We start from the raw sequence: 20,931 nt of genomic DNA, 5'->3' as shown, positions 1-20,931 counted from the left end.
GGTTGAATGCTTGATTCTGATTGGTCAATCGCTGAATTCAGTAGCCTAAATAAAACCCATGTTATAGCCTTTTTGTGTCAACTGTCTATTTATTATTTTATGTAAGTAGCCGTGTAATAAGTGGGATAATGTCTGGCTAGCTGGTCATTGTTGGGATATAATTCACTGTCGGTGAATTATCTCCCAAGAGTCCCAACAATGACCAGCTAGCCAGACATTATCCCTTACTTAACCACTTAAGGCCTGTTTTATAATTTGTCATACGACGGTGTCAAATGCCAGAAATACTTGATCTACATACTCACAACACGCCGTGATGCTATGCATTGTGAGTTTGTTGATCAGCTATTTTCAATATGTACCATAATAATGACATGCCCAAAATACAGTAGGGACAACAGGTTGAATGTTGTTAAATATTAGATCACCCACCTTTGGCTGAAGGTTAGGATGCAGTAGGAGGTATCCATTTGGATCAATGGCAAATATGTATCCATTGGCTCCGAGCTGTGTAAGACAGAAGGAACCAGGAGTAAGTAATAGTTGATATTTTGAGGATATGTGCTTGTATCTACACTGCTACAGTGGAACTATATATATATAGTACCGTTGTTAAAAGTATCAAAAAGCTTTTGTTTTATTATTTGTAAATAAATATAATAGTAATAATTATTAACAAATAGGCAGGAAAAAAAGTGATGAAATAATGACTGTTAATGGTTTAATATTTAGTTGTGCTGACAGTTGTAGTTGAAATGTATTAGTGGTCCAGAGCTCAAAAAGGTTTGAGGACCCCCTGCTATAAACAGGATATGTACTCACATTGTACCGTGGTGTCAGTCGCTTTATCTCATCCAGGTGCACATCAACTCCCATGACACCTAATATTAGCTGGTTTTGCTGAAACAACAATAATGAATATTTTGCTAAATAGCACAGAGACTATCATTCAACACAATGACATTGATTCATTTGATAGGGCCCTCTACAGTAATGTACATTATTTTGTAAAGATTGTATATTTAATAACCCAACTTTCAATGCACGCACGCACGCACGCACCCACACACGCACACGCACGCACGCACGCACGCACGCACGCACGCACGCACGCACGCACGCACGCACACACACACACACACACACACACACACACACACACACACACACACACACACACAGGGGGATGTAGTGGTGGGGATCCTATATAAAGTATTCTGTTGCAGTGGTTGCACGTTCAACTTGGCTAATCATGAATCATTATTCGAAACTACGCTAAAGTTATACAAGCAATTGACCCATTGCCATGGATGCCTTTACATGGAATATCCAGCCAGATATTGTACAGTACCTGTGAGTTTCCATCCATGCTGAGATTAAATACAGGCATAGTTCCAGTCACCACCATCCCAAGACCCTGAGACCAACAACAGAACATGAGACCTACAGTATAGTATATTTTTGCATTCCACACTAATACAATAAAAATCACACTTGTGTGAAGTGATGGGCGCTCTTATCATTATACATCATCATACATCACATTCCGTGCTCAGCCAATCAAATCCTCACAAAAGTCATTCCGGCCTGTCAATCACTTTTCTGCCCTCACTTTTTTCTTCAATTTTGTTTATGTACAAAAGTTGTATAATCATATAATCTTACCAAGGCATCCTGATAGACATTTGTCCATTGAACCTGCTTGGCAATACCGCCTGCCAGAACCATAGGGCGACCCAGCACATCAAGGTACTCCTAACAACACACAAAATAGACGGGAGCTTCAAAACAAACAACTAAAGGCGGCATGGATATTGGGTACACAAATATGTGGAATTAGATTAGGAAAACTAGAGACTGTAGATACTGATGGATCAGCTGTATGTGAGTCCCTAGACAAACCCACCTGGGTGTTAATCCTTATAGCACAGATGGAACGAATCTCAAAATAGTAACCTGGCAGGAGAGGGAGAGAAGACAGAGAGAGAGAGAGAGAGAGAGAGAGAGAGAGAGAGAGAGAGAGATGGTTACAACTGCAGTTGTAGGCTTCCTAAAGGACATCAATTATACTCACTATAGGATGGTGCAATTTTTTTCTTTTACTCCAGACATCGCTTTGGAGTAGCTAAAACCCAAATCTATCTGAATATGATTGGAGTGTCTGCACTGATCTCTGTGAATGCGGGAAACCAGACTGTTGAACACGTCATCGATGAATGCCCAACCTTTAAATCACCACATGGAGTCAGCAGGGGCTAGGAATCTGGAGGCCCGTTTCAAGACCACATATGAGGCCCCCCCATATATACCTATGACATAATTGTTCTGTTGTATATTGAGTTGATACATGCATATTGATACAAATAGTTTTGACTGTTTAATATCGCGCACATTTACACAGCAACAACACCTCTCCTCATCCTGTCGTCCCTTCACTGTCCCTTCACAAGTGTCTCCCCTTTACCGCCCAATGCCGCACATTTTACCCACGCTGGGCAAGATACGCTGTAGACGCTATCATTTGTTTTGGGCGGAAGTTGCGGGATTTTGGCGGAAGTACCGCTCAAGGAAATTACGTTGATGCTTTACAAATCAGTTTACTTTCTCCGTGAATGAAAGAGTGATGCGTTGCTGCCTTGAAGTCTCACTTGTGCTGCACCGCCTCGGTTCGGGAAATTGGATAAAACCACATTTGCTGCGCTATGGAGTGATGAAATTGAATGAGCAAATTGAATCACGCACAATGCCTGGCAAGAGCCAAATAACTTCTTTGACTAGACAATTATGTAAACACAATGGACACAAGGAAGTGCATGGCGAGCACTCACTTCTGCTGATTATAGTAAAATTACAAAGAGATGCGTAGGAGAATAAGGAGAGATGAAGCAACCTGACTCCGTGGACATCTCCATTGCAGGCGAGTGGTGCGCACCGCTCTATACCAAACTAATTTGGCGTACGGCTTACGGGTGCTTTTAAACTCCACTATGCGCCTTCCCAAATGTGTGTGACCAAAATAACAATTTAGGGGAAAGTGTGCCAACACGCCCATTACCACACCTCTAGGCGCAAATACCGGTGTCGGCATAATAGATAGCGGGTAACGCTGGACCAAAATACCATTTAGCAAGCTGTGTAATAGCAAAAATTACACAGCTTGCAAGCTCCTATACTCGTAATTTTCAGGCAGCGGCTGACTTGCAGGCTGCATCACAGGTAACGGCGGGGACGAAAATCGAGCCCTATAGGTGTCACATGGACGGACCACATCAGAAATGTGGTCCTCTACGGGGACCTAACACGGGTCACAGACAAAGTCAGAGAGAGAGGGCAGGGCACTGGCACCCGGAACTAGTGGCAACTAGCAAGCAAACTGACACGGTGGGAGCCAACCCAGGGCAAAGCTAGGAAAGGCAAGAAGCGCACCACCTAGATACACTGTGGCACGACAGTTTAGTACACACTAAAGAAGTTCCACACTACCTAAATTATGAGAGACCAAGGTTTTTGTTTATTAAGAATCATACTTACCGGTATTTGTAGGCCCTAGATATTATAATATAATGTAATATTATTACATTATATTAAATTATCTTCAGTGATGAGCCCATTTAATAGAGACTGTAGATAGAGACAGAGCAATTCTAAAATAATGTAGAACAAAACATATTTCAGTTTACCTTTATTGGTGCATGCTATCCACTGCAAAGGGGTGACATCATAGTTGTGTTGACCTACAGAAAAGGTAAATACTCTGACCTGAAGGAGAAAATGTTCAAATAATCGATCATTGCTTGTATTTTAATAACAAACAAAAATAAATAAATCGTTGTTCTATAGACTTCAACATAGGTGGCTAATTATGGGCTGTGTCCATAGAGAAAGACATTTGTGCAGAAGAGTGCTTTGGAATGGATGTCCATAGTGCATGACACACATGCCCACAGTCCCACACTGTTGAAATCTATCAACCATTGAGGTCTCACTGCTCAAAAGTCCTGTCATTTGCGTTATTAGGACAAATAGCTCAGCTGAAACTATAATTATTATAGTTTATATTATATATAAAAAACAGGTCGTTTGAGGAAGCAATCTGATTGGTTGAAACAGCCTTCTAGCCGTGGTTCAAACGAGCACCACTCCACACCTAATTAAAACAAAGAATTCAGCTGCTCTGTTTTCTCAGAGCGCAGCAAACTCGGTGGCTAGGCTAGCTAGTTTCTTGGGACATTTGTGGTCGTAGTGACTACATCTGTCATTAAAAATATATGTTTTTTCAGTGATCTTCTTAGTTTTAAGGGTAACTGTTGTATAATTGCAATATTACACTTGAGGGTGTGGTTTAACGTGATTATTGCCACTTCAGTGATGCTTGCGGAACTCGACTACGTCTCGTTCCTGACCGCATCACTGTTGTGGCAATAATCACGTTAAACCACACCCTCTCGTAATATTGCTTAAGTAAACAAGGACTTCTCGTGGTTGTAGTAATGATTCCATGTTGGGTTGTAAATTGTCGGATTGTCACATGCAATGAGGAGGATCAAATGGCTTCTTTCCAAAATTCGCTGAAGCGTGCTGGTCAGTGCTGAGAAGGAGCGCAACAGTGCTTCCTTTACCATAGAAATACATGGAAGACTGGCACTGTGGATGCAGGAATGATAACCTACCGTTTTGTTGGGCCAGTTGTATTGCACAAATATATCCTGCGCTCTGTCTTCCCCTCCATCAGTAAACAGCATGATTATTTTATTGCAGTTAGCCCGTGGGACATTTGTTTTCTAAAAACAAACAAACAAATAAACAAACAAACAAAAACTTCGTTACAGAAACAAGATTCAACATCGTATAACTGAAGAGCGCTTGTTATGATGTAATTGAGTTGGTAATTGCTCAGTAAATAAACTGTGAACAGCAGCCTTGCTATTGACATAATTGACAGTGGGTGTAAATCAATGTCTCCTTTACGTTTAACAGCTGGTGGAAGGCAAAGTGGAAGCCAGACTTATAGTCAGTGGTGCCTTTAGCTTGCATTTGCTGCACTGCATCTTTGAAGATCTTTTTGTTGCGCACATTGGCCTGGACCAGGTGCCTGAAGCAAGGAACAACAGCTTCTGCCTTCTCATTAAACTGAAACAGAAGACAACACAAAGGCGGACTGCAGTTATAAAAGCAAGCATACAAGAACAACAACAAAACATACAAGACTAGAATGAATGATGTGAATGGTACCGATAAAATAATGAATAAATGGAGTAGATACTGACCCTAGCCACATTGACATAGTCATCATCAGACAATGTATCCAGCATCTCCATCACTGATGCCTTGATCAGCTTCAGAGTAAGCCCACTAACGCTGCCACTCCTGAGGGGCATCACATTTCAGCATCAGCAACACAGATGAATCATGCATACAAAGTCAATGTGATATTACATACATCAGCAAATTAAAGTACTGTATGAACCCAGTACGCAGCAACATCTGATGCTGAGGTGTTCTGGCCTGCTTGTTATCCATGCCATTGAGTAATAATAAGGTTACGTGATTATCTACTACAAGAATATACATTGAGTAACTTAGAATTAAGTTGCTCTGTAGGTTTCTTTAGATAATGAATACTGCAATAAGTTTATCATTATCTTTATTAACACTTGTGTTACAATTGTATATTATTGGTTTATACAAAATGAGAAATATCAAGTGTAGCTGGATTTCATATACGTCCCTTTGCTGATGTACAAATTGTATATATACATTCAGTATATACACAAGTCAAAGTGAACAAACATGTATCACTTACACATCCACAAGAATAACCATGTCTTTGGGGGATGAAGCACCCTGAATATACCTGTAACACAGAAAATGATCAATTCAATAATAACAATCCTACATCAGTGGTTTGGGGAGTCCCCAGATAAATGATTGATATTAAAGAAACACAAATGGAACCAAGAGACCCTTATACAGGTCTGTTTGGTTCTATTTGTTACCAAACCGGGGGCCCTTGAAATAAAAAAGTGTCCTATAATAATAATAATAATAATAATAATAATAATAATAATAATAATAATAATAATAATAATAATAATAATAATAATAATTATTATTATTATTATTATTATTATTATTATTATTATTATTATTAATGTAATAATAATAATAATAATAACAACCACTGTCCTATAACCCACTGTACAATAATTACACAGTACCAGAAAATGGAATAAGCATTAGATTACTGTACCAGGGTCTTCTCCTAACATCATAGAGGTCGATTTTATCAGGGGCTCTCCAAGGTGTGGCTGTCGAAATAACATAAGTTTCTTTATAGTATGTTCATTTAGTTATCAATTCGGTAAGATTGTACCCATTTACCCATTTTCACATAATTTGCAGGTGAATACTAAAGATATGTCTATTTTAGTGCTCTACCTGGGTAGTAGCGTGTAACTCCTGTAGCACTCCCAAAGGCTTGCCATAGAAGAGATGGATCCTCCCGGCTGTTCTCCATAAACACCTTCTCAAGTGCCTGAGTCCAGTTCAACTCATTCAGAATGATTGGAGCTGATGGGAGGAATGGTAGGTTCAATTAATTGATTGGATACTTTATTAACAAGATTGTTGACAATACAGCAGCAGCGGTGGCCGAACGGATTGCGGAGCGGTCTTGATACCGGAAGGTCGCCAGTTCGAATCAGCGGTCCGACACGTTAAAATTACCACCGCTGAAGTGCCCTTGAACAAGGCATTGAACCACTACGATGAAATGTTCTATGAGCAGGGCCTGGCTGGAAACAAGTTCTTGAGCTTAGCCCAGATACCCTGGGTAAATATAGTAATAATTTCATTTCATTTCACAGGTAGTACAACATACCATTGTATTCAAAGCATCAATAATACACATAGTTATACAAATACAAATACAATACAAAGCAAAATGGGATAAAACTCAGTAGTGTCATAAGGTATGGGAGGCGGGGGCGGGGGAGCAGAGATCTGAACATTTTCAAGCAGCATTTCAATGCCCCCCCCCCCCCCCCCCCAACACCTATGACCCTTCCAGTACCTCCTTTATAGATGTCAGTGGGGATCTGAACCGCTGTGTGAGAGTAGTTGACATTGTTTTTGAAGTTGGCATCATACACAAACTCCAGCTTCATATGGGAAGGATTTTCCATATCTCCGTCTCCATCCAAGGAATACTATGAGCATATGCATAGATGTGAAGACATCCGTTTGTTTGTTTAGTCACAGCATTATTACCACAATTAACACATTACAGAATTAAAACAGCACTTGTCAAGGCTCTCAAACCTATGTTACCTTCAACATTAATTCATTGACATAACTTGAAGAATACACATTTGTGCCCTACTCACATAATCCAGCTCTGCTTTTGAATCATAATATGCCATATCCAACTCCTGAAAAAGAAGGAGAAAAGGTAAATAAATAATAATAATAAATACGTAAATAAATACATGTGTATCAATACATGCGTATCATTAATAAGGAAATCAGTCAATAAGGTCCCCAAATGACTTCAACAATAGCAGATCTACACACAGATGTGACGTGTTGTGAGCTTGTAGATGGGCTATTTTCACCACATGATACCGTCGTGTAACAAAGTATAAAATAGGGCCTATTAGAGTGGATAAAACATTCTTCAGCAAACACCGCTATGGGTGGAACTCAATTACTTTGACTATGTGAGCCCATCATCGTTCAGATACGGACAGCAGTGGCTCAACTTAAACTTTATTGATTCCACTAAAGGAAATTGGTTTTGAGCAGCTTGTACACAAAGGAACACAGTAACATACAATGAGATCCTCATCCCTATGTTAACCATACAAACAAATATTCCATGGAGCTAAATGCTGATTACAATTATCTTAAGCATTCCCAACAGTAACAAGGTATGAAGGTAAAAATTAGGTTTAAGAAAGAAAGAATTAACATACAGAGAATTTAGAACTATATTGTCGAGGGGATGAATCGATTTCTACTGGCTGGATGTGAATGCAGCAGATTAAAGAAAAGTTCGGAAGACATAAGCAAACAAAAACTAAAAATAAAAGTTTGGTGAATTCTCTGTTGCCCCTGCTTCACAATAGCATCAGTATTCACATTGAATTTAACATGGTCAACAACAAAAATATTACCCAAGTATTTGTATAATACTTGGGTATTATTTGTGTATAATGCACTATTTGGCTGCATCTGTTACGTCTAAATGCATAAGTTCCTTCGTTTAACGTTAGACACATTGAAAGTCCAAGAGGTGACCCCAGGAAAATAGTCAGTGTGAGTATTCATGTGGTCTGATCCTGAACCTCAAAGAAGAGACAGCAATGCAGTGTCATCAGAGAATTTGTCCTACTGTGAGGCTGAGCTCTCAGTGTACAGTACATAATGAAAAGGACAAAATGACGGATGTGTGAGCTGTGTGTGAACATGCAGTAGTTTAAGGTGCTATTAAATTTGTCTCATCAGCTTGCCTTTGATGCAAACAAAAGTGTTTATATAGGTGATTAACTTAAGTATGAAAACACCTGATCAAGTTTTCCAAACACAGTTAACAAACAAAAAAATCTAAGTTTTTCATTATTTATGATGTTCGGAGTGACTCTAAAATCATTGCTTATCTCTGGGAAAGGTATCACAGTAGACAATTTACAGATGGCAGCTATTTGATTATAGTTACTGTACGTGACATCTGGCTGGAAAATATGGTGAAAGACACTGCTAAGATGGTCAGGAGCAGGAGATAGAACGAGGTGGGAACAAGAAGGCTCCCGGTTCAGCTCCTCTTGTCAAAGGATGCTGAACCAGTGCGTGCGTGCGTGCGTGCGTGCGTGCGTGCGTGCGTGCGTGCGTGCGTGCGTGCGTGCGTGCGTGCGTGCGTGCGTGCGTGCGTGCGTGCGTGCGTGCGTGCGTGCGTGCGTGCGTGCGTGCGTGTAGGCTGATACCACAGTGCTGCTTCACTAGACTAATGAGCCAGACCAAGTGGAAAAGCGGAATGCCAATGTGTGTAGGACTCAAACACCGCTGAGTGTTTTTCAGCCTGTCCAGCTGCAGCCTGGCATATGTCTGTCACTACACACACACACACAGTACAATCCCCTGTGTTAAAACAGGTCTACAAGCTCAAAAGGTGTGGCATCACATAAATTAGGCATTCATTTACAGCAGGGGTGCCCACACTTTTTGACTTGAGAGCTACTTTCAAAATGACCAGCTCGGCAAGATCTACCCACCAAATCAATTATTATACCATTGCTGAAAATAGTTTAAATATGTACCTGAGGGGGCTTCGGAATAGTAGAGTTTGTGTTACATTCTGTACAGTATAAGACAAATGCACTTGGAATGGGAAATAGAGGGGGAGAAATGTTTTTTTTTTTTTTTTATCGTTTTTTTTCTTCAATATATTTAAATGAAATACTCTTTAGGGGCATGTCATGTGATCTACCTGCACAGCCTTTGTGATCTATTGGTAGATCGCGATCTACCTTTTGGGCACCCCTGATTTACAGACTTGATGAAATGCATCTGGGTTCATATATGACTGCATGCAGTGTGTTTAATATTCCAGGGTAAACACCATATTTTACTGTATGCATGTTCATACAGATGGATATTCATTCTTCCTATATCCATCAACTGGACAGCCTACTCGCCATTCACTCCCAGCATGCTAATGTTATTATATGTTTTACACGTTACCTTGATTCCATCCTGCCATAGATGTTCTCGCTGTAGACGCTCCGCCTCACTGGCTAACCTCTACATGTTAAATGGAAGAAAAGAGAAATGAAACATCTCATCGCTAATCATAGATAGCATCATAGATATCGATACCAAATTAATTTACTGAAATGTTCCTGTGAATGTTAAAACCTTCTAATATTCAAATTCTAATATATTTGTCTGTACGTTATAATTTAAACATATAATGGATACAGCCAATATTGTGTAATGTGAAATTATGACGTTCAAATTAATTATACAATACCAGTAAACTTGTAGCCTAATGATTTACTTTAAGCTTTATCATGAAGTAATTCTGAGGAATATTATTACTCATGGAAGGTATAAATCAAGGCAGAAGTGACATTGTTAATGGATGTTTTATGGAAAAAGGAACTAAACTAAATTGCCAACAGATTTTTTTAGAAGAGGAAAACTTACATCGAGGGCTTTGCGCTTCTTAGCTAGAAGTTTCTCTATATCAGAGGCCACCTTCTCCACAATTTCGCGGGGTTGATTCCTCACCACACTGAACTGTCGTCTTTTTTCATTGTAAATCTATAAATTGTTAGATTAAGAATATTATTAGTGAAATAAGAGCAATAGCATCAGCAGTAGGCTATATTGTACAGTATCGCTTTCTATATTCTCTTGTGCTGCTGTCCATATGATCACCGGTGGAAAAGGGGCCTATAGAAGAACACTGCAAAAGGGCCAGTTGGTGTATCAGTAATAATGCCTTTCAAAGGGAATGCAGCAGCCCCAGCCCTAGAAGCTGCATGTGAAGAACTAAAGTACATTGTAGTTCATTTAGACAGTTTCACAAGCTTTCAAAGGCATAACTTTGATTTAGCACAGAGAATGAGGTGCTACTGCAAAACAGACCACAAACACACCATCCCAAAACAGCTACACACTGTGAAATCCTCAGTGTAAATGTATTGATTTGTAACTCAGAAAGTGTACAAATGTAACCATTAAGCTACATTTATACACTCCCTGGGCCTTGTACATTCTCTGGGCCTTATAGACAAACAATCCACTAATTAATAGATAAATAAGTGTAAATATGCATACAGTAATAACTGTATGACTGAAACCACAGAAACGAGACTCTCCAGACTAATCACAATGTGTTAAGAGACTGGTTAATTGGTATAAATCTGATTTATTCTCCACATGAAAAGCTGCAGCCTACTGTTCCATCCATTGTACACACAACAATTCAACTCAGTGTGTAATTTTATTTGACCCATGGTGGCCCCTTAAAGTTCCATTTTTACAATATCCGACTTCAATGAACACAGCTTTTATTGAGTAGGCTGAGCGGGACCACAGCAGCATCTCTCCGCCAGATCAAGCCCATTCCAGACACAGGCAGTGTAATCCCTGTTGTACGCAGGGACGGATTAACCCCCACGAGGGCCCCTGGGCCAATCATTTTTGCATTGACCCCATAGCGCGCGTGTGCACGACGTATTTGTGTTTTTCCGTGTTTTTATCATATTTTTTACCTAAATTTAACAAAATCAATGGCCAATGAAGGGCCCCAGAAGCCCCTTTCAGGGCGTCAAACCTATTACCGTGCGGTACTGAGAGCCAAGGGCCCCTGGGCCACGGCCGCACTGGGCCAATGTCTAATTTGTCCCAATTTGTACGACGTGTTAATCTAACTCCAGAGAGCGTACAAATGGACACTTTGGTTGTTACACTTGGGTTGAATATACAATCATCAGAGAGAGTTAAATTAACACAAAGGATTTGACAGTGCAGGCAGGGATTATTGGTATGAAAAAGCAAGTCTCATATCTTTGGTTTACTGCAGGCTGCCAGGCCATCTGCTCGGCTTTGCCACACAGAGTGGGCACGTGCCTAGACCACCAGGCACACCACGCCCACACACATCTAACCCGTACACAACCCAAAGATGCCCCCTGCAGCTCATTTCAAGTTTGGATATCAGCATGTGTGTGTACATTTATTTTGAAATGTAACTTTTGAAACACTGTTACATTACTGCTGCATCACAGAGAACATTATTTATGAAATAAACAACTTTTAACAGCCAATACAACATAGATAGAGGCAGGTTATTATGTGTCTGCTATGAAATAATTACGGTACTGTTATGATTTGAACTGGATTTTATTTAAATTGTTACCAGCTCTACTCTGTCTGAATACCATTAATAGAAATCTATTTTGAAGACCATTCTGCAAGTGGGCATGAGACAATTACAGCAAAGTGGTTTGAGTTGGTTAATATAGAAGCCCTGTGATGAGAACATCAGATTAAGAAACAAAACCATGGCATGGAACAAAAAGAGAAGCTTCACATGAGACAGACTGCAGTTAATTTGATTTCCTCACTAACCTTTCTGTTTAAAGTCTGTTTTAGTGTGACTTGTTGAAGCAGCACAATGATAAACATGACGTAATACTGTAATAATAGGCATAAACAGAGAGCAACAGACTCACCCCCTTCAGCTGCTGAGCTCCACTGATGTGTTGAAAGACTCTGTCAATCTCCTGCTCAATACGCCTAGCCCAGTGCATTATCCTGTAGATACACATTAGAGAAGCATACTCAGACAACAGGAACAGACTAGTGTTAAAGGGTGGATTTAACCACTGTATACTTCATTGACTGCATGGTGTCCCCCATGTATTTGGTCTCCTCCTTTCTTCCCTCCTCCTAATAATGCTACTTCTAAACCAGAGGTTCCCAACCACCGGTACGGTACGGACCGGTGCCGGTCCGCGGGACATGTGCCACTGGTACGCGAGAAGGGAATCCCCAAGTTTTCCCGTCGTATAAAAAATCTATTTGAAAACGAGAGGACAAACACCAGACCTGAGAACTATATATAGTGCCAGTGAGTAGAATCTAAACAACACTGAAAACCACAATGTAGAGTTAATGCACCTCGTTAGTGTTCACAAGAAATGAGCCTGTAGTGTGTTGTCAGTTGTTTCAGCGAGCCAAGAGCAATGATGCTTTAATGAGCACATATGCACCTCCTTATCATGCCACCAAATTGAATTTAAACAATAATGGAACATTAATGTAAGCACCAAGCTGGGTTGATTCTATCTGTTAACCAACTGCATCAGCGAAAGAAACATTAGTATTTGAGATTAAATTAGGTTTAATTAACCCATTTTAGGACTAAGGCCAATTCTAAATATGCCTTCTAAATACTGAACTAAGTTTTCTAATTCAAAAAATATATTAATTCAAAAATTACAAAAATCTTAAGCTGATAATATACTGTACAACAAGAACCCCAAAGGGGGTTACCGTCCAGAAGGGTTCCCGTCCTGAATGGGATTTTTCTCGGGTCATTGCATGACAATAACTAAATACACCTCAGTTAAGACACCACAGTAACAGACAAGTAAAACAACTGATAACTATAACTGAATAATGTTATAAAAGATATACCGTATCTTAAATACACTGAGAGTGTAAACATTGACCAATAATGACTTGTCAGGACCTGTAAGAGTGAATAAAGGTTCAGGAATTGACTGTGTGAAGATTATGATGTATCCTGTGACGTATCCCCCTTGGGATACATCACTGAGGATACGTCCCAGGTGCATCCAAGCGATTTATTTTCGTTCTGAGGTATTCTATTCATAGTGACTCATAGGAATAGACTATGTGACAACCAGGTATAGTCTGGTGACCACCGGAGAGACGGGTGACAGCCGGAATGTAGACGGCACCCCGGGAGCAGTATGGGTTGGCGCCCCAGCCTGCATCCTCTGTGAGGAGGAAGCCCAAAAACCTTCGATGAGGCCTTTAGGAGGGCCATTCGAGCCGCAAACGGAGCCTGCAGTACCACCGTTGCCCAGATGGAGCCTGTAGAACCATTGCGGCTCAAGGAACCACCACTCCTGAATGAAGTGTCTGGTGCTGGGAGTCTAGTGCAACGCACAGGTCCTGGCGGTACTCCTGGTGAGAGCAGGAGTGGACCTGGTGAGACGTAGGAGGGGCCCGGACAGGAGTCTACCCACAGAGCCTATCCACATGCCAGAATTGTACCTCCCAGTCCCGGCAGAGTAGTTCCGGAGTGGATACAACGGATTGTGTGGCCCTGGTCTTTCCCTAGTGGGTCTGATCGAGGGTAGCTACTGGGACGTAAGTCGGGACTTGATCACCCCGGCTGGGTCACCCAAGTGAGGGGTATGATCGATGTTCGCGAGACCCGAAACCCCGATGACCTTGGGATACATCATTGAGGATACGTCCCAGGTGCATCCAAGCAATGTATTTTCGTTCTGAGGAAAATCTTTTGTTCATACAGTATGTATATTTTTTCAAAAATAATTTGTGTTATCTTGGGCTACAAACCAGCTGCCAACATTGCTTGGAATACTTAACAGGCACCATAAGCAAAACCTGACATTCAATCTTTGTGACTAGAGGCAATGTCACACAATCAATACTGTCACTGACACCATAACAAATGAAGAGAAACATACTCGCTAGTTGAATTGTATTGTTGCTGTTGTGGTGCTCATGACACTAAATATGCCAAGGAGAGTGACAACATCTGGCTATCAGCACTATGCTTGCTAACCACTTAAAAACCCCTATGTTTTGTTGAGCGGAGTCCCCCTGGGCTCTATACTAGTGTCTCTTCTGTTTTCGCTCTATGTTAACCCATTCAGGACGGGAACCCCTTTTGGTGTTTTAAGCATTATGTTATACTTTAGCTATTGAAAAGTGTTTGCTTCTGGGGGGTCCCTGGAACAACATATTTTCAGATATTTGCGTTTGAAAGCGCAATGAAAGCGTTTGTCCTTATGTGTGTGAGTGTGTGTGTGTGTGTGTGTGTGTGTGTGTGTGTGTGTGTGTGTGTGTGTGTACTGTATGTATTGTATGTACTGTATGTACTGTATGTACTGTACTGTAATGACCCCATGTCCCCATCTGGTTTATCCTTTCATGTGATGTGTGATGTAATATCCATGAAACTGGAGGTATAGAGCAGTGATACTCAAAGTTTTCTTTTCAAGGACCCCCGGTTTAATATATGCCTTAGGGCCACGGACCCCCCATACTCTGAGTGAGCGAACGATGAAATTATTATTTCATCTTATGTCCTGACGTACTGCGAGTGACAACGCACCGTGCAGCGACGTCGTCCACCCCTCCTATATTCACCCACAGACACTCTATTTGAGCAAAGTTTCGCGACACACATTGGTTACCAACGGGAATATTTAGTGGCAGTGGATTGTCTGTGATATCCCTATAGTTCATTTGAATGTTTCAGGCTACGTCACAACGCAATGGCCGACGTTACATATCAGGACAGTTTTTCGCACTATATCGCCGTATTGCCTGTGCAGATGAGGTGTTATGGGTCCATTTGGTTCCACTTGTACACTCTCAGAGTGACTATAGTCATTTGGCTGGAGACTCACTGGAACCCCCTCAAGGACCCCTGGGAGTCCCCGGACCTCACTATGAGAATCAGTGGATCAGCGTACAATGAATCTTATCTCGAGATTCTTTGTTAACATAAAACGTTTCAACAACATAACAGCAGCTTGCGTCTGACAGCTTGCGTCTGACATTTATAGAAACACAGTGTCAGTGTCAAAATAACATGATTTCAATCTGAAGGTTATTCTGCTATGGATTTGAACAGGACCCCCTGAATCTCACACTGATATATGAATCAACATCATACAGCGCCGAAGCTCCAGTATGCTTTATTGCAGTGGTTCCCAATGTGGGGTCCGGGGACCCCCAGGGGCCCCTTGAGGGAGTTCCAGGGGGTCCCCAGCTAAATTATAGTTTGGAACCAAATGGACCCTTATGGGTTTGTAACTCTGAGAGTGTACAAATGGAACCAAACGGACCCACACTCTCAGAGTTAAATTAACATTGATTTTACAATATGAATTGAGGGTCCCAGAGATAGTAATGTAGACAGTAATGGGGGTTCGTAGACTAATGCATGTCAAACTGGGGGTCCTAGAAATTAAACGGGTTGAGAATCACTGCTAGAGCCGTAAAAATCTTCTCTTATGGGGGTCCCTGGCATATGTTTTCAAATGGGGGTCCGCGGGCGTGAAAAGGTACTTTATTGTACTAATGAACTTTGTGTTACATTGAATAAAAATGGCATTGCATAACTTGCCAGACTGCAAGACTGTAAAATGTTTTCTACCACACCACAAAGTTTCTGTTGCTAAAATAAAAGTGATAATAGTGAATTAATGTAATGTCTGACTCTGGTGCATATGAAGAATCACTGCTCCTTCACTGCCTGAAACTCTGCTTGCCCAAATTTTTGATTTGATTCCAATTTATTATTATTTCATAGTACACTGCAAAATTATGCATGTCAATTTAACTCTGAAAGTGTAAAATGGACCTGTAAACGCTGTTAAATTGATACCGTGTTTAATGCGTCAGTTTTTTAATGAGTTGGTAAATAGACTGCTTTTCTTTGTGAATAGAGCCTGATTAACTTTTTTTTGGATGTTACCTTTTTCCCTTCTCCCATTGTTTATATTGTGTTTAGTTTCCAAGATGGCCACAGCACCAGGAGGGGGTGGGGCGGAGGTGAGCGGGTGGGGTCAACATATGCCCTTACTGGGCTGCATTCACAAATTCAAGACACCTGTCTTGCGTTTGTCTTGTGTCTGTGTTTAATGGCCGCTCCAATGCATTTCCAATGGAAGCCCATATGGTTTGACCATATGGGCTTCCATAGGGGGGGGGGGGGGGGGGGGGGGCAGAACACATCCATCAAAGCTGTGTTCAGACACAAGTCAGGTGTCAGACACAAGGCAAGGCCAGTAAGCCAGGGCATATGTCGACCCCGCCTGCTCACCTCCGCCTCACCCCCTCTTGGTGCTGAAGCCATCTTGGAAACTAAACACAATATAAACAATGGGAGAAGGGTGGGGCCGAGAAAGGCCCTTAGTCCTGGCCAGAGCCATATAATAGAAGAGTTGCGTTATTGAGGGGGCACAGAACAGCCCGGTCACGTGATCCCGGAAGCGCTCAGGCGCACAGCTGCGCTCTCATGGAGAGCCTGATTAGGGACCCCAGGCTGTCCCTAATCAGGCTCTCCGTCTTTTTAGCAAATCTAGAACTTCCTGTTTGAGAGCTAGCAAATTTAAGACATCCGGTTGCTTTCAGAATAAAAGCGTCGTAAATTAAATAATTATTACATTACATTATTATTATTACATTACAGTTATGGTGAAGACACACATTATGTTTCTGTGTAAAAATAAGTAATTAAATAACGTAAAAAAGTTGTAAACTGTATGCCTTTTTCTTTCCATTAAAAGGTATTTAAATTTGCTAGCTCTCAAACAGGAAGTTCTAGATTTGCCAAAAAGACGGAGCCATGTGGATCCATGCAGTCTGTCAACATCCGGCGCACAAACTGTCCCTAATCGGCGTCCCCAGTAGCGCTAGATGCCGCCATTACGCAGGCCCCATGAAGTCAACGGAGTTTGCAGAACTCTGTCTTTTCTAAGGCTCTGGTCCTGGCTGTATACATGAAAATAAATAATCTTTACTGCAGCGGCGACAACAAATAAACAGGGGACAGAAAAATAAAAGCTAATAGGCAAATAGCAAGATGCATTTTCACTTCCGAATTACATACTGCCATGTGCCTAATTGTCTACATTCTCTTTTGTGTCTATTTTTGGTGGAGAAAAACACTTTCAGGCTCCAATGGAAAGAACTGAGACGAAGATGAGGTGCAGGAAAACACAACACTGTGTGGGATTAGTATTAGTATCTATGACAACATCTGCCGTTTAATTCTATGTCCCAACTCAACTTTGACTGAATGGTGTTATAAAAGATATACCGTAGTGGCAGCATTAGAAAAACAACAACCATGGAGCACTCTATAAAAGGTTGTGCAGTGTTTTTGTAGAGGTGGGGTGGCAGCAGCAACCATACCAGAGCCCTAATCATATATTCTACCAAATAACTCTGTAACTGTAGATAGAACTGTACTGTAACTGAGCTAAATCTATCAGATTTACATTAAAATCACACTCGGAAGAGCTTTTCTGCTACAGCAGTGTTTTGTCAACATGTACAGTAGTACACTTACACAAAGCAATGCACATACCGCATTTTTTATTCTCCTCATAATTCCTTGAAATTATTTGCCATGGACAGAAAAGCAGGATCTACCACAAAAATATCCAAGATGATAAATGTAGTGAGACTTGCCTCACAGCCCTGCTATTGGCCATATGCGGAACGTGGCCATCTTGCCAGCAAGGTGCTAACTAGATGCATTGTCCCATTGACAGCCCATTTATCCAAACAGAAAAGTCCAATCTGATTGAATTAAACAACGTCAAACTCACCAACATTGCAGCTGTGCGAAAAGCTTGAATTATCCTCTTTCTATCTGCAAAGTGTTTTTCCCCCATAAAAATCCACTGTAGACTTGTTATGAGCTACTTCCTGTCAAGACATTCCTTGCAGGTGAATTTCTTTCTAAGTATTGGAGTTTGGAAGCACTCGTTTTTAGTAAAGCAACCTCCTGCTGCCTCCTGCATTATGTGCAAATTCCAAACAGGTGGTACGCAGGTCTGTTGAGTGATATCCAACTTGCCACGGGCAGCCGTGCAACCGTTAGTGTCAACCCCAGGGCTTATGATGACTTAACAGGGTTAATTGTTACATGACATGAGCCCACAGAACTACAGAGCCGTTTCAGCCAAGTGACTCAGTGCAGCTGAAGCACAGTTGTGACGTTTTTAGAGAATAGAGCACGGGGCATGCTTCATACTGTATAATCTGTCTAAGAGCCCATGGGACATCAGAAAACTATATCTCAGCAGGCACAGTGATGAAGCAGTTCAGCTCCATACTTACGTGTTACCTGCCTATATACCAACACACCCCTGCGACACGAGAGCGAGAGGCATTACATGCTGTGACCCATATTCACTTACAGAGATGGGAGCGAGAGGGTGATAGGGTAGAGCAGCAGGAAGTGAAGATGGAGTGAATGGAGCAAACAGTGGGAAAGGGGAGGGGAGGAGAGAGAGATTAAGAGAGAGAGGCAGGGAGAGGGAGGGAAGAGGGCGTAGTAAGGGAGGGAGATGGAGAATAAATCTTGACTGCTGCAGTATTCATTCTTAATTGGAGTAAGATGCTGCTCTTCAGTTATAGCGATTCTGCTTCGTTTAGCTTACATGAAGAGACCCAGGGCAGTTTAGAAACACTCAGCAGAAAGACAAAGAAAAAATGGAGAAGAGAAAGCTGCTATATACCGCCTTATGCATGCAATAACCCAATTCATCACAACACCTCTATACACACACACACACACACACACACACACACACACACACACACACACACACACACACACACACACACACACACACACACACACACACACACACACACACACACACACACACACACACACACATCCCTGATATATAGACCTTCCTCTATTGGTAAATAAACCTAGTATTTCCAGCTGTGATTGGCCAGAAATCCCTTGCCCTGTCCTAGAGTGTCCCACTGTGCCATCTGGCAAGCCCCCTCCTCCTCCTCAGTGCAGCCGGATTGCAGCGCCTGGAGGTGGGGGCATATAATTGTACTAGTCTCAAGTCAAGAGCCAGCTGTACTTAAGAGTGAAGGGTTAGAGGTTAGGAACAGAGCACAAGATAATTAAAAATGACAAAGAAATAATATGTTACATGATGTGATGTCAGACTACGGACTACAGTGTCACTGTATGTACCGTATGCTGCCTTGTCCAAATCCTGCAATGCTATGCCTCATCTCTTCTTCATTCTGAGAGCTTGTGAGGTATTTTAAGGTTAATTTAAATTTAAAAAGCTTGTTTTGCACGGAACCTACTACAAGGTACAAGCCCATGAAAACATTCGCCTTCACCAAGAACTGAGAAAGATTAACACCTAGTAATCTCTGTTCAGTTTGTCAACAACTAACATTACTCAGATTTAAGAATGTGAGAGATCAGTGAAGGAAACTTAACCCTGGCCTGCTTGCAAAGTACAATATGTCACCATAACTTCACTGATGTTTCCTCAAAGTCAAAGACTTGGTTTTACATTTCTACACCATTGTGCAGTGCTTACTACAAATAGTGATTGCAATATTACAATTATATTATTACAATTGCAATTATTTTCACAAATACCTAGACTAAATTGAATATGCCATAAGATTTTACACCCTCTCCCTCAGAGAAACAATATGCCCACAAAGGCAAAAATAAATAAACCCCACAAAAACATTATCCCAATATTACAACAATTATTACATTTCAATGATTTCATATACAGTTTGATGATTTGATGTGTGTGTGTGTGTGTGTGTGTGTGTGTGTGTGTGTGTGTGTGTGTGTGTGTGTGTGTGTGTGTGTGGGGGGGGGGGGGGGGGGGGGTAATAAATTAACATATGCTGTCATAACAGCTGAAATAACCAAACACACTGAGCCTGAAAATTATTTGTACCGATATGTCCATTGATAGTGTTAAAGCATATAGACACATCTATTCAATTATATAACGCAGTCGTATTAAGCAGTCTATAGGCTACTTACGTTAAACAGTTTTTTGATACAAGGGCTCCCAATTAAGTGAACCTGACTCCAGTTGACACTTTTAGCAACACACATGTATTCAATTAGGGATATCTATCCACTTACGTGTATTGCTGTGGAAACGTGAGTCCCTCTGCTCCAGGCCATGATGCACTGAACATCAAGATAATCTGGATAGATACCAAGCAGACGATGCTGCAAGACTGTGTGCCTATCGCCATTTTTCCATTAAAAAAAAATTCTAGTCACGGGTTTCAATGCGTTAATGAACGATCTGTCCTCCTCGAAGACAATTGTCCGTGTTTTGGGCAGTTTTCAGTTTCTTAGCGAGTCCATGGCGGCTTCATATCGACATGTACGCGATCAGTGTTCGCGGTGGAACCATCACGAACCGTCGGAGGAGATGCACTAATGCAGCTGCCTGCCAAGACACTGCAGCCTCGCGCGCCCACACTACCGCTCTCTCATCAGCAGCGCTGGATGGATGCAGGCTCGCTCACGTTCTCTAGGCAACAGTAGCTATGTACCAGCCTCACGTCGTTAACTGACACGTTTTTTCGTTTGCCTTATTT

General features: G+C 41.4%; 1 protein-coding gene across 1 annotated transcript in view; it reads right to left on the bottom strand.

The window, feature by feature from the left end:
* The window catches only part of cacna2d2b (calcium channel, voltage-dependent, alpha 2/delta subunit 2b), a gene marked incomplete at its 5' end in the record, with an annotated part of 32,960 nt that extends 12,380 nt beyond the window's left edge, over window positions 1–20,580 (bottom strand). The window contains 18 exons of the mRNA XM_079511417.1: window positions 433–507; window positions 823–900; window positions 1,352–1,417; window positions 1,666–1,755; window positions 1,907–1,956; window positions 3,681–3,759; window positions 4,671–4,781; window positions 4,969–5,130; window positions 5,268–5,367; window positions 5,804–5,854; window positions 6,251–6,308; window positions 6,439–6,570; window positions 7,073–7,208; window positions 7,386–7,430; window positions 9,739–9,798; window positions 10,204–10,320; window positions 12,240–12,321; window positions 20,465–20,580. Coding sequence (XP_079367543.1) covers window positions 433–507; window positions 823–900; window positions 1,352–1,417; window positions 1,666–1,755; window positions 1,907–1,956; window positions 3,681–3,759; window positions 4,671–4,781; window positions 4,969–5,130; window positions 5,268–5,367; window positions 5,804–5,854; window positions 6,251–6,308; window positions 6,439–6,570; window positions 7,073–7,208; window positions 7,386–7,430; window positions 9,739–9,798; window positions 10,204–10,320; window positions 12,240–12,321; window positions 20,465–20,580 — 1,608 coding nt within the window. The remainder of the gene's footprint in view (window positions 1–432; window positions 508–822; window positions 901–1,351; window positions 1,418–1,665; window positions 1,756–1,906; window positions 1,957–3,680; window positions 3,760–4,670; window positions 4,782–4,968; window positions 5,131–5,267; window positions 5,368–5,803; window positions 5,855–6,250; window positions 6,309–6,438; window positions 6,571–7,072; window positions 7,209–7,385; window positions 7,431–9,738; window positions 9,799–10,203; window positions 10,321–12,239; window positions 12,322–20,464) is intronic.
* Between the last annotated feature and the right edge of the window lie 351 nt (window positions 20,581–20,931).

Source organism: Electrona antarctica (assembly GCF_951216825.1).
Source record: "Electrona antarctica genome assembly, chromosome: 9".
NCBI classification, from domain to species: Eukaryota; Metazoa; Chordata; class Actinopteri; order Myctophiformes; family Myctophidae; genus Electrona; species Electrona antarctica.
This window is presented reverse-complemented; position numbering and strand designations above follow the sequence as displayed.